The 13219-nt window shown below is 42.3% G+C and overlaps 1 protein-coding gene across 2 annotated transcripts in view; it reads left to right on the top strand.

Annotated features, from left to right (window-relative positions):
• The first annotated feature begins 3448 nt into the window (after positions 1-3448).
• The window catches only part of CA8 (carbonic anhydrase 8), a 96230-nt gene continuing 86459 nt past the window's right edge, over positions 3449-13219 (top strand). For both annotated transcript variants that reach the window (XM_019527711.1, XM_019527712.1), the window contains exons 1-3: positions 3449-3654; positions 4468-4659; positions 9535-9659. In XM_019527711.1, coding sequence (XP_019383256.1) covers positions 3477-3654; positions 4468-4659; positions 9535-9659 — 495 coding nt within the window. In that variant the 5' untranslated portion in view covers positions 3449-3476. The remainder of the gene's footprint in view (positions 3655-4467; positions 4660-9534; positions 9660-13219) is intronic.

The raw sequence follows: 13219 nt of genomic DNA, 5'->3' as shown, positions 1-13219 counted from the left end.
TATGGATGGTGTCACACTTACTAAATACAGTTAGAACATGAGCAGATGCACCTTCAAGTAGTTTAGCATGTGTTGAGGACTCTCATGGTGTTGCAAAGCTGTTTACTTTCATGGTGGTGGTGGGGGGGGGTATCTACTAACATGTACTAATTTTAATGAATCACTATTCCATTGAGTTGCAACTGCTGTGAGTGAGTGTGTGACAATCTTGTCATAGGTCAGAAAACTGAACTGGCTGTAGAGTGTAAAGTTGTAAAAAAATTAAAAATTACTTAGCTAAACCTAAATCCCATTGATTTTCAAAGTGACTTAGGACCCAAAGACACTTAGATCCTGTTGAAATTTTATCCAGCATCTTCAAATGATTCACAAGTAACTTAGTAGAAAAGGATTTAAGAGGTGCTTGTATAGAATATCACAGTTCCTGGCAGCAGCCAACAAAGTAATAGGCTATTTGGATGTATTAAAAAACCCAAGTATGCACTAGGGAAAAATGCAATGCCAAGTATTCAATAAAACTTTGCCTACTGTGCTCAGTTTTTCAGAAAGCTACTAAAAAAATGGAAAGGTAAAAGGAAGGGCAGCAAATGTAAGTAGCTTAGTTCTTAATTTCAGTTATGAATGAGGACTTGGAAAACTACTCATAGGTATTTATTACAAAACAGGAAAGTACAAATCCGAACATGCAGCTCTCCACCTGTGTAAGATTCTAGCACAGACTCCCCACAGGAAAACTACTGCAGGGGCAGACTTAATAGAGGACATGGATGAAGTACTGTATCTTTAAGTCATAATGGAAAGAGTCTAGACTCCACAGAATTATTTTAGATGTATTCTATTCTGGAAGGAAAGGGATGTGAATTTTCAGTCAGGGGGTCAAAAAGCAAAGATGGTTAAGGAGAAATTGATTTTTCACAGGGTTGATTAATTTATGGAATGAATTGGCATAAATAGTAATAGAAATGATTAGGGTATATTAAAGAAATGCTTAAAGAGGAAAACATACTACTAGGTATAGCCATTGACACGTGAGAGAGACTTGAATGGGTAACTTCTCAAGTGACAAAAGTTCCTGTTATATAATGTGCATATTTTCTTCAGCCTGCTTTCAAGTTACCATTAGATGGTTTCTTTATAGACATTCTGTTTGCAAGACTATACCTGTAGTCAAGCAAAATGCCACCAAGCACAGATTTCATAGACATCAGGGGTGGAAGGGACCTCGGAAGATCATCGAGTCCAGCCCCCAGCCTGAAGGGCAGGAAGACAGCTGGGGTCATAGGATCCCAGCAAGATAAGCATCCAATTTACTCTTGAAGGTGTTCAATGTAGGTGCTTGAACCACCTCCGATGGCAGGCTGTTCCAGACCTTGGGGGCTCGGACAGTAAAGAAATTCTTCCTTATGTCCAGCCTGAAATGGTCTTGCAGTAGTTTATAACCATTTGACCTCGTCATCCCTTGGGGCACTCTGGTGAACAAATATTCTCCCAGATATGGTGGTCACCCCTGATAAACTTATAGGTGGCCATCAGATCACCCCTGAGCCTGCGCTTTTCCAGGCTAAAGAGCCCCATGGCTCTCAGCCTGTCATCGTAAGGTCTGTTTTCCTGACCTCCGATCACGAGCGTGGCTCTTCTCTGGACTCTCTCATGGCATGGCAAGAGTCCTTCACGTTATATTAAGAAGATAATAACCTCTTGGTTTAGAAAGAGTCCAGCAAGACTGTTACCAGATTTCTCACATACCATGCATAACTAAATAAGACTCTCACCTTGTTTTAGGGAAGGCAGAAAGAAGAAGAAAATTTTTTACAGTTATAGCTGCAGAGAGCAGGGACAGAGCCTTATCTTCAGCTTGCTCACACTCCCTTTCCTGCTCAGGCAAATGCTACAGTTTTAACCATTTCACAGCTGAATTGAGTGCAGCTCTTAGTTACTCAGTCAAAAGCTGAAACTATAGCTGTTGCTGAAGATTGGACTCCATAGATCCAGGATTTGGAAAAAAGCTAAAACCAGTCCAAAGGGCTGTGAAATAGGAGGAGAGACAGCTGGAGTAGCTAATATACAGCCAAATTGCTGAAGAAAGCTTGATTAATGGAACATTAAAAGGAGAGAGGGTTGTTGATATCTGTAGACTGAAGAGCAGTTAGCAAGAATCAGGTACAATGAGCTATGAAGTCAGCCCTACCTGAATAGAAATGGTACGGCTGCAGCCAGGCAGTTGGTTTTAAATTTGGGTGGAGCAGGAATCAAAGTGGGGTGCAACCATGCCACTGTACCCTGCTGGATCTGTCCCTCCTGGACTTTGCCCCTCCTTCCACATGGCTGCTAGAGGCAAGAGAAGTAACAGCCATCTTACATTGTGTCGCCATAATTTTTCTGCCCAAAATGGAAGTGTCTGCCTCACTTAAGATATACATGCCACAGGCAGTTTCCTGGTCCCAACCTGCTTTTAGGAATTTGACAGCGGCAGAGGGTGACCATATTCATTGCCACCACTCCCCCACTGCCAGATTTCCTGACTCTTGGGGATCCCTGTGGGCTGGATGCCATGGCTCCATGGGCCAAATTTGGCTCATGGGCTAGAGGCACCCCTGGTCTACACTGTCTGTCTGTGCAGCCTACATGGTCTTTCTCCTCAGCATTCCCTAAATACCAATTTTTGTAGTGTGTAGCCACCCACAGCCTCCCAGGCCAGTGGTTCTCAAACTGTGGGTCACGACCCAAAACAGGGCGACAACATCAGCTGATGGGGTTGTGGGGGTGGGGGGCTGTGGGTTGGGAGTGAGGGGCCATGCTGAGGAGACGGGGCCATCAAGGGGGTCATGCTGAGGGAAAGTTTGGGAAGTGCTGCTCTAGGCCAATGCTTCTCAACCTTTTTAGACTTGGAGGTGCCCCTTGTTCAACTCAATCTGCCCCTCAATGGATGTCAGCCTTTAGCCGCCACTCCTTTGGTGCCTGCAGAAAAATGCTGGAGCAGCGGCTCCCAAGCAGTTGAGGTGGCAACATCAGTGGATGGGGGGCTGCGGGTTGGGAGCGAGTGGCCATGCTGAGGAAAGGGGGATCATTGGTGGGGTCATGCTGAGGAAGCGGGGCCAGCAATGGGGTCATGCTGAGGAAAATTTTTTGAAGTGCTGTCCTCCTCTCCCAGCAGGGCTGCTCTTTTCACTCTGCCCCTTCCTACTTGAAGGCTGTGGGTTGCTCTTGCAGGGGTGTTGGCTGGTTCAGGACCCAGGCGGGCAGGGTGCTCTGGGTAGCTGGGATAGCTTTCATTAGACCAGCTGGGCACTCGGATAAGAAGTTCTCTGGTGCCAGGTTGCTCTTGTGCTGCTGTCGGCGCAGCTCCGGCCCGGCGTGTCGGGAGCCCCGGTGCTCGCCGGCGAGAGCCCGCCCGGGGACTGCAGCCACCCGCCCCCTCCTCGCTGCTACGTGTGTGTCACACACACACAGGCACGCGCTGGCTGAGCCTCCAGCTGATGCCTGATCCGCACCGGACGCAGGGAGGAAGGGAGGCAGAGAGGCGCCCTTCCCGGCCACAGGCAGAGCCGAGACCGCGGCTGAGCGGGGAGCTGCCCATGGCCGACAAGAGCTTCATCGAGGAGTCCGAGCCGTGCCCGCGGAAGGACGAGGCTCTGGAGTGGGGCTACGAGGAAGGTAAAGGCGGCTGGAGGCGGCGGCACTCCACCCCGGGCTTGCTCCGCAGCGGCTCCGGCGCCCACCTGCAAGCCCCCCCGCGGCCGCGGGCAGCGGGGAGCTGGCTGGCGCCGCTCCGCCGCCCGACCTAAGCTCCAGCTCCTCCTAAACGAGCCCCCACAAAAGGGAACCCGGCTTGTTTCAAGGTGCGCCCAGGACCGGCCAGCCCAGCCCATGGCTGAGCGCCGCAGAGCCACCCGCCTTCGTAGCATGGCTGGAGGGATGACCCCACCGCCAGCTTGCTAGATGCTTATTTCTCAGCCAAGAAGGAGATTTCTGGCTTGTCTTGCGTAGAAGGAGGATTTTTCCTCACATGTTCTTTTGTGCAGAAGCAAACACAAGTGGTGGACTGTTGGGGCTGGAGTCGTTCTCCTAAATAGACCCTCCCGTGTTTTGAAAACTTGTCTTGAGAAAGCTTGTGGGAACGAGGGTGGCTTTAAAGAAATCCAATGTTTTAGGGTAGCAAAGCACTGGAGCACGCCACCCTGAGAGGTTGTGGGATCTCCTTGGAGGTTTTTAAGACCCTGGTAGACATAGCTTTGGCTAGGATGATGTACTTGGGGATGGTCTGGCTTTGAGCAGGAGGTTGGCTTAGATGACCTCTGGAGGTCCCTTCAAACCCTAATTTTCTATGAATCATTTGGGTCTGAGGCTGATACTGAGGGAAAGGACTCATGTGCCTCTCATTATTTGCCTTTGTCCTAATCCCCTCAGATTGCATCTCCATCACGGCAAAGCTCTCTGAATTTATTTCCACGTGATTTCATGTTGCAGGAGTGGAGTGGGGACTGATTTTTCCTGATGCAAATGGGGAATACCAGTCTCCGATCAACCTGAATTCGAGAGAAGCCAAATATGACCCTTCTCTCCTGGAAGTGCGCCTGGCGCCAAACTATGTTGTCTGCCGGGACTGCGAAGTCATTAACGATGGGCATTCGATTCAGATTGTCCTGAAGTCGAAATCAGGTATGCTCCAACAGGGTTTCCATCTTTTCTGCACAAAGCAAAACATCATTTTATGGTTTTTATTGGTGTATAAATGTGCAAGGTGTATTGTTCGTAAAGCAATTGGTCACCTTCCTTCTGTGCAACTGGGAGGCTGATCATCGCTTATCCTGGCAGCCAATGGGAATTTTGCCCCCGACTTCAAAGAAAGCAGGTGAAGGTCTCGTGCATTGATTATAGTCCAAAACTGGATGTTCTTTTTGAGAACCTGTTAGAAATCAAATCATTCATCCTTAAGACAAGGACCTTTGTTGTCAGTTTGTTTCATAGGATGATGAATTGCTGAAAATAGGCACTTGTGGCCTTGTGACCTAATTCCCTTTAGCTAACAAGTGCCTGCAGTTCAGAAATAGTCCAGAATATGACCTAAGACAACCTAAATTTTATCATGTAGTTTAGTTGACTAAGATCTGTGAACCTGACCTAAAGCCCATGTAAGTCAAGAGGAGTCTACATTAATTTAAATGAGTACAGGATGAGACAACGTATGGATACTGTGGACCGTGATTTGATCTAGCAGAGATGATTTGGAATGAAACACTTACAGTGCTTCTGTTTAGAATATTGACAATGCACATTTTCCAGATGCAAATTGCTGTCAGTTGTAATGGCATTGCACCACTATTTACCTCAGAATTAATTAGAAGACAATAAAGGAAGCATTTCCAGGTGCAATTCTGGAACAATTCCAGGGCCAGAACATCAGCTTTTGATGAGTTGTCAGTTTTGCAGGACTTGAGGTTCAAGAAAGAATGGGGAGAGACGTAGTTCTTTGTGCTTTTCCTATTAGTCAAGGGTCAATTCAGCCCATGTATAATTCAAGGAGTCTTAGATTCGTTCTAACCTGTGCTGGCTGATAGGGTCTGTTGTGTACCTGACAGTTGCCAGAGTACAAGATATTCCAGTAGTGCCTCCTCCTGGCACTGTCGGGCTCCCTAGATGATATTCCCTGGTTTCCCATGCTGAGGGGATCTATAGGCACTCCTTGTGTGCAAAGAGAGATGACCAAAGGCACAACCTCTAGCCCTGATGCTTATTGTCTCCAATCCAATAATAGAGATGAGAGGTTTGTATGTCAACAGAAGCAGATAAGCACTCTACATCTTTGATATGAGCTTTAGTATGTTGTGCTAGCATTAGGGATTAATGTTAATACTCAGAAAACATAATATTGTTGAGTTTGTTTGCTGCTTTTTAATACAATTTAGCAGCTGGGAATAAAGATAAAAGCTAGCATTGTGTCAGCTCTCCACAAATTACTAGAAAGTATTTGGAGGACCGTCCCTGGTACATGGGCCTCAGCTTGGAAACTTCTGCTGTACCTTGGAGGCAAAGATCCCAGGACATCCATCCTTCTTGGGGGAAGTCTGTGGAATTAGGAGTTTGGGCTCTAGTTGGGACTTGGCTCCTGGTTTCATAGGAAGAAGGTGAAGCTCTGAGAACCCTAGCTGGAATTGAGGTACCCCAAGCTTCTGTGCTCCTTGACAGAGACTGATGCTGAGATCCTAGGATACCTGAGAACCGTAAATGAGCCAGGAGCCCTGCAGCTTGAGAGAAAAGCTCCCATATTCAGTTTTGCTTTGAAGTTTTACAATGATTTCCCCCCACCCCCATTTTTCCATTTCTTGAGAAATTTAATTTTATTTGTCTATTTTAATTTATTTTTAACTTTTTAGTCTGATCGAGACCACTTGTTTCTAGAATTTTGGAATATCCCACTAAATAGAAATTCTGATTTTGACCATGATGAGGTGAGGCTTATGTACTCAGACGACAGGGCCTGCTTTGCACCTAGTTTGACAGGTTATGAAGTTACTTTGCATGGGAAACAAGAGTGATCACAAACTTCACTGCTTGCATGTTTAAATGTAAAACTCACTTGAACCTAGTGTCCCCACAAAAGCAATTTTTAGTATTATAAAGAAAGAAGAGAGGCTCAAAAATTCCATATCCTCACATATACATGCATATGTACACACATACGTGCACATTCACCTTTTCATCTAAATGAGAAGAAAATATTATTTTTTTAAGTCTGAAGACAGTGTGAGCCTGGACTGATGACTGTAGCATAGAAAACAGCATGGAATAGAATAAAATAAAGGAGAGGGAAGGTGGCTTGAGATTTGGGCACTGGATTAGGGTACAGTACTTCTCCATTTTCTTTCAGCTCTCCTACAGCTTCCATAGCAATTAATTTCCCTGTTCTCCATCTGTAAAATAGGTGTATCTGTTCCATTATAGGGAGAGGAGATGAGAGGAAAGAGTTAATAAGTTGTGCCTTATTCCTTAAGTGGGCCAAACCTTGACCTTGCTGGAACTCCTATAGCTTTCTACTTCACAGGGGTGCTTTGAGGACACTTAGCCTGATTTTCATAATGGGAACTGTTAAACTCTAAGTACTTTGGAAAATCCAGTTAATTAATCTATGAGAGGTAAACAGATATTGTGGTGATAATAGCCATAGAAAAGATTACAGCTGTATAAAATATAATGATTTAATTTAAAACATATATTAAAATATCAACTTATCATTAATGATAGCTTTTTAAATTCTTAATTAAGGATATATATCTCAGATGAAATTCATATTTGGTTTAGCCTTTAAAATATTTAAAAATTAAAGGAATACCTCTAGTTTGATCACTCTGGCTGTGTCTAAAAGAGTGGCATACTACAGTTATTACTGTGCAGTCATTTAGTGCTTACATAACCAAGTACTTAATGGGTGCGCAGTAACCGGTGTTATTGCACAGTAGCATCCCTGCACAGGTTTTTCTGACACTGCTGCACAGTAGCTCGTTATTATTGTGCAGTAGCATTTTGTGTGGTCGTGGCCTCTGTGTATGATGCCTTAGCTTAGGAAGGCTTGATTAACTTTGCAATGGTGTAGAATATTTCCTAAACAACTGAAATATTGAGAAGTATTTTAGGAGATACTCTACTAACAAATGCTTCTCATGTGCTGACAGTACAGGTCAAAGGGGCTCCATCATGACTTTTTCAATAAGATTTTCCAGTGGGGATCACACTTTTCTGAGAAGTAAAACATGTTTTGATGATATTCTTGCTACATGTTGATTGTTGTGAATTTAGCTTCACAAATTCATGTGGTAATGGTCATACATTTCCAAAACAATATTTCTACACAGAGCATTTCTAAGCGCACACAGAAGATAGCAGTATTTTAAAAAATACAGTAAAATATTTCACTTACTAAATAAATAATATTTATATGCACAGAATTTTCCTTTATCCTGGACACCTTGGTTTTCTTAAAGTTTACCAGATTTGCAAAGCTGACAGCTAGTACTGGGTCTCTAGGGATATAGTTAGGAATTCAAGACGCACAGTTTAATGTAGTTTAAGAGCCTGCTGCCTCATTTTAATTGTATACAGCCTTTATCACCATAAGGATACTTATTAAAAATTGTTACTTTGTCTTCTGCTTTACCTTATTACAGATATTTTAAATGGTGAGTTTTACTTCTGGACATTTTACAATTGCCTGTCTTAATTTTAATTTTTGTTACTATTGTGTGACAAACTGGACAATACGATGTAGCTGGTGGATTTTACCATTATTTTGTCACAATGACTTCTTTAAACTGAAGGTGAGATCATATCTGGTTAACACTCAAAAATGACTTAAAGCTGTGGATCTCTGTGTAAATACAGTGCCCTGTGCATATCCTTTACAGCATCTGAGGTCTAGCTCATGAAAGCATATGCTATATATGTAGCTCTAATTTGGTCTCTGCAAATTTACCCTGTTTTCTTATTGCATAAATCCCAATAAAATGTAATTGAGAAATATTTAATGGAATCCTGGAGGGTCTAATCCAAAGTCCATTGCAGGATATGGGAGACTTGAGTTTTAATGTGCTTTGTAGCTGGTGCATGAAACCCTAACCCTGAGGCAAAAATCTTCCACTGGTATGAACGCACAACACATTTTGACTTTAGTGAAGGGCTGCATATATTTGCCAGAATGCAACACTTGGTCCTAAGTAGCTTCAAGACTCACTGAACCAAATTCTTCTATAGAAGGAAGCAGGGCAGAGTTTTTAAGCATGTACAACTAACTATAACTATGCACTATTTATGCATGAAAAGATGAATTTAGGTAAAATATCCAATTTATCATTTATTATAATTGGAGCTGGATAGCTCTGTTTTACTTTTAAGACATTATCCCAAATTCACTGAAGTGGGTTTTAGAAAGCAGGAGAAAGAAAATACTGGAAGTTGGGTGGTCTGTTCTGTACACAAATGTGGCATGTTGCTACTGTTTAGGTTTGATTAGTCTGACCATAAGGCCTTTCATATCTTGTAGCCTGATAGGTGGCTTATGACAAAATATCATGACGTAAGAAAACACTGGCAGCTAAGAGTTTCTACCCTATTTTTATTGACAGATTTCCTCACAACAACCAGGAGGCAATTATTTAGTGTTACACCAGAAGGAAACCTCATCATCTGGTTAGAACAGAGACCTACTGTTTGGTTATCAGTCTATAAACCTATTCACTCTCTGGAGTGATAAACATACAAAGCTTTTTATCTTGCATTATGACTACCTGTTCTGCCTCATAAAATCAAGATTTCAGCATAATACAATTTCCATTGCAGTATATAATTGAGAATGAACTGGGGTTCTGCAGCTGGGTGATAATGCAGAAGAAAAGGTAGCAGGCATGCTAACGTTGCTTTGCTTCTCTCAGATGGCTCATAATAAAGAAGTTTTCAACAATCTCCCCATTGTTTGTAGAGAATGTATTCAGCAGCTTGTCTTCTTGGAAAGTTAAGTCTGTCACCATTTGTGTTCTTTTCCAGTGTTAGTAGGTGGGCCATTACCTCGGGGACATGAGTTTGAACTATATGATGTTCGATTTCACTGGGGAAGAGAAAACCAGCGTGGTTCTGAACACACTGTTAATTTTAAAGCTTTTCCCATGGAGGTAAGAGTGACACTGCATTGCACAATACCTTTTAAATGCACAAGATGTTAAATCATTGCCCGAATACCTGGTAGTTCAAAAGACCTTCTATTTTAGCTCAACATTATATTGATTTATATTCAAATCAAAAAGTTTCTGAAGTGTGCTTTAATGCTAATAAATTGATATTTGTGTCTATAGTAAGATGCCTCTAGCACATATAGTATTGCATGATTAATTGGCCATAAAGTTAACTTGCAGAATTATTAACTTCTGTCTTAATAATATTAGCATTCTAACAAGATTTGCTATTTCAACACTCCCTATGTCACCTTGACTAATAGCTCTAGTTGAGGACAAATAGCTGCAGGAAACCTTTCTGTGGTAAATAATAATTTGGGTTAGACTGGTTTAAGAAGCATAAATTATTTTGTTCATAAAAACTTTAAATATCTGAAAATGAAAGAATATCTTCTTTAGCATTTGGTGAAATACCACTGTGAAAGTAGGGCAAAAGCATAACAGAATTTTATTTTTATTTGCACCCTCCTTGTAAAGCTCTAGGATACTTCTGGTTGTAGGGTTATTCATGAACTCCAGCTGGCTGGGATTGAGGTGTGGTTAAAAAAACGCCAAACAACCTCCCTCTCTCCTCCAGTGGATTAGAGCATTTGTTGTAAGAAATAAGTAAAACAATTCACATGGACTTGTGAAATAGAAACAAATTTAAGAGGTAACTGATAAGGGTGCAGACAGAAGTGCTAATTTTCACCCTATCTGGCACAGGATGTGGTCTATAGCCATGACCAAATACAAGTCCACAGCTGCTGACTGCTTCAAAATGGCTGATAGGGCAAAAATCTGAACCCTTATTGCATATGGGGTCAGATGAAGATGTTTCAAAACAGCATCTTCTGTAACTCATGTCTGTGTTGCCTCCCAGCCTTCAAGCTGTTTTCAGAATGGGAAGGGGGAAAGGGAGAGGAGGGAGTTCTGTCTACGGCTTTTTCAGGCCGTGCTGGAGGGTGGGGCAAGTATATTGGAGCTCCCCTAAAGGTAGGGGACCTCTATTTTCCCCATGTCACCCTCCAGCATTTGCTGGGGAACCCCTAGAATGAGCTCCCTCTGGTCTCCCATTCTGAAAACAGCATGGCTGGGCAGGAAGGAGGGGCCATTGCAAGGGTAAATCAGCTGCAGGCTCAAAGCCAGCAGCTCAATTCCCCTCCCCCCTAGAACTTCTGTTTGGCCCAGGGGATCGTTGTAACTCAGAACTACAAAAGTGTTCTGAGTTACTTCGGGGAGCTGCACTTCTGTCTGTACCCTGAAGTATCTGAGTTAAGAATATGAGGTCAGATATTGTACCCTGCTGTGGTTACTTTGCACCAGTTCATCAGCACAAAGCCAGATGTAAAGGTAGTAGATCTGTTTCAGGATGCTGCAATAGCTCCCTTGAGGCAGTGGACAACTTGTGCAATACAAAGAAGGGCTGAGGCTGCTTAGAAGGCTGAGATCAACTGTAGTATCTAGAGGGAAACTCAGTACCCAGTGACCCCACTAGAAGGGGTATAAGTGTGAGTTGTGTCAGGCACAGAAGGGATTTAACACATCAAAACTACCTTTACTGTTCTGTTATTTATCAAGGGATACCTAGAGAACAGTACAGATGGTGTTTTGAACCTCCTTGTCTCACCATTCAGAATTCTCAGAGCATTCCCCCATCTCAGTCCAGGGGTAGACCTACCTCTAAAAGCTTGTGAACACTTAAAAAAGGCTGAACTTAAAAAAAGGGGACAGGAATTGAGATAGGTCAGAATGCAACTCAGAAATTTGTCAGAGAAGCATCCAGAGATGGATCCAGTGCTTCCCTCTTTTAAGGGCAGCACAACAAAATAGTTGAACATTTCTGACAGTGAGGGATGTCATGTAGAGAACAAAAGGCAAACTAGATCCTACCCTGACTTTTACATTTTGGCTATATTCCAATCCAGCAATCTTAATTACAGGTCATAACAGCATGGGTCTACAGAGATAGAGGTTTTTTGGGAAAAATATCTGAGTTCTAACATTCTGTAGGAGCAGTGTGACTGTGCAGATTTATGCAGGTGTGCAGATTATTTTTTTAGTAGAGGGCCAAGGGGGTGATATAGTAGGGGCAGATATCACAAACATATATGTGGGCAGACTAGACCCCCTTGTCTTCTAATCCATCTCTTCCCTGCAAGAGATACCAAGGACAGCCTATGGAATTAAGTCTTTGCATTGCTTTTGGGAAGATCAAAGTGCTGGAGGAGACAGTCTTTGTGGAACACGCCTACTCTTTACTAGCCTCTACTTTACTAGCCTCTACTTTTGAGTTTCCTTGCCATATGCTTATCAAGTGGCTAGATTTTGGTCCAAATTGCATTTTATAAAGCCTGAGAAGGGTTAAAAGAGTTGTTTATGACCTCTTTTCTTCAATAGTCTGATCCATGTCAAAGCTTACAGAATACCAGATTCTATCTGTCCTCTTCATTCCAGAGATTTTCCTAATTACTTCCACAGAAAACTTTGATCAGGAGAGCACAAAAGCTATTTTCTCACTTGTTACACTGGTGTTTTTTTGGCAGTAGCTGGTAGTCAGCTTATCCATTTTAGGACTGGTAATTAACAGCGATAGGTACTGTCTAAACCACGTGCATGCATATCCTCAGACTTTGTCCTTTCATTCTCAAATGCACCTATTGCATGCTCATAAATCCACTGAAAAGCCCCTGTTTATTCAACTAATAGGGAACATCTGCGCTTGCTGATGATTTTTGCTTTACAAACTGGAAATACATTTGCATTAATAAAAAAAAAACTTTGAATAAGGCTTTGAAGAGGAAACAAACCAAGTAGCTGAATATTCAGATGAAAAATAAACCTGAAGACTGAGATGAGAAATTAAAACTATTAGCAATGCAAGAAACAGGTGACCAGATAATGTTGTATACTACATTATTATAAATCCTGAGTAATTCCACTGAAGCTGATGTAGTTACTTTGGATTTAAACTGATATTGCTGAGATTAATATCTGGCTACAAATGATGTGAGCAGCAATCTGATTTTGAAAGGACTCTGTGATTCAGGGATCTGTTCTATAAACCTGTGCCTTATTACATTGGGCCCGATATTTCCAGAATAGCTACAACATATTCATGTAATGACCCTTGTGAAGTACACCTTCTTTTAAAAGGAATGCTACTTCTCAAACTTGGAGAAGACAACTGCCTACTTCTTTCCTGCAGTTCTTGACCTTTGATATCACAACTATTTTGACAGAAATTAAACCATATCCTCTATTTCTCAGCGTAATAACCCATTATTTACTCATTAGACAGCTGGGGATCGTGCACAAGGTTAGGGCATTCATGTTCATGGCTATCTAGCCTGTGAATTAAGTTGATACCATGACCTTTGGCACAGCCACTTGAGATATTTTACACGGCTTTGAGAAAAATGCTGTTCATGTGACTCAAAGGCCGAGTTCATTGTTATTGTTATTGTTATTGTTATTGTTAAATTATTATTATTGTTGCAATAATATTATTACTGCTAAGT

The sequence above is a fragment of the Gavialis gangeticus genome, unplaced genomic scaffold, assembly GCF_001723915.1.
Source record: "Gavialis gangeticus isolate Ggan-Ray unplaced genomic scaffold, GavGan_comp1, whole genome shotgun sequence".
In the NCBI taxonomy this organism is placed as follows: domain Eukaryota; kingdom Metazoa; phylum Chordata; order Crocodylia; family Gavialidae; genus Gavialis; species Gavialis gangeticus.
This window is presented reverse-complemented; position numbering and strand designations above follow the sequence as displayed.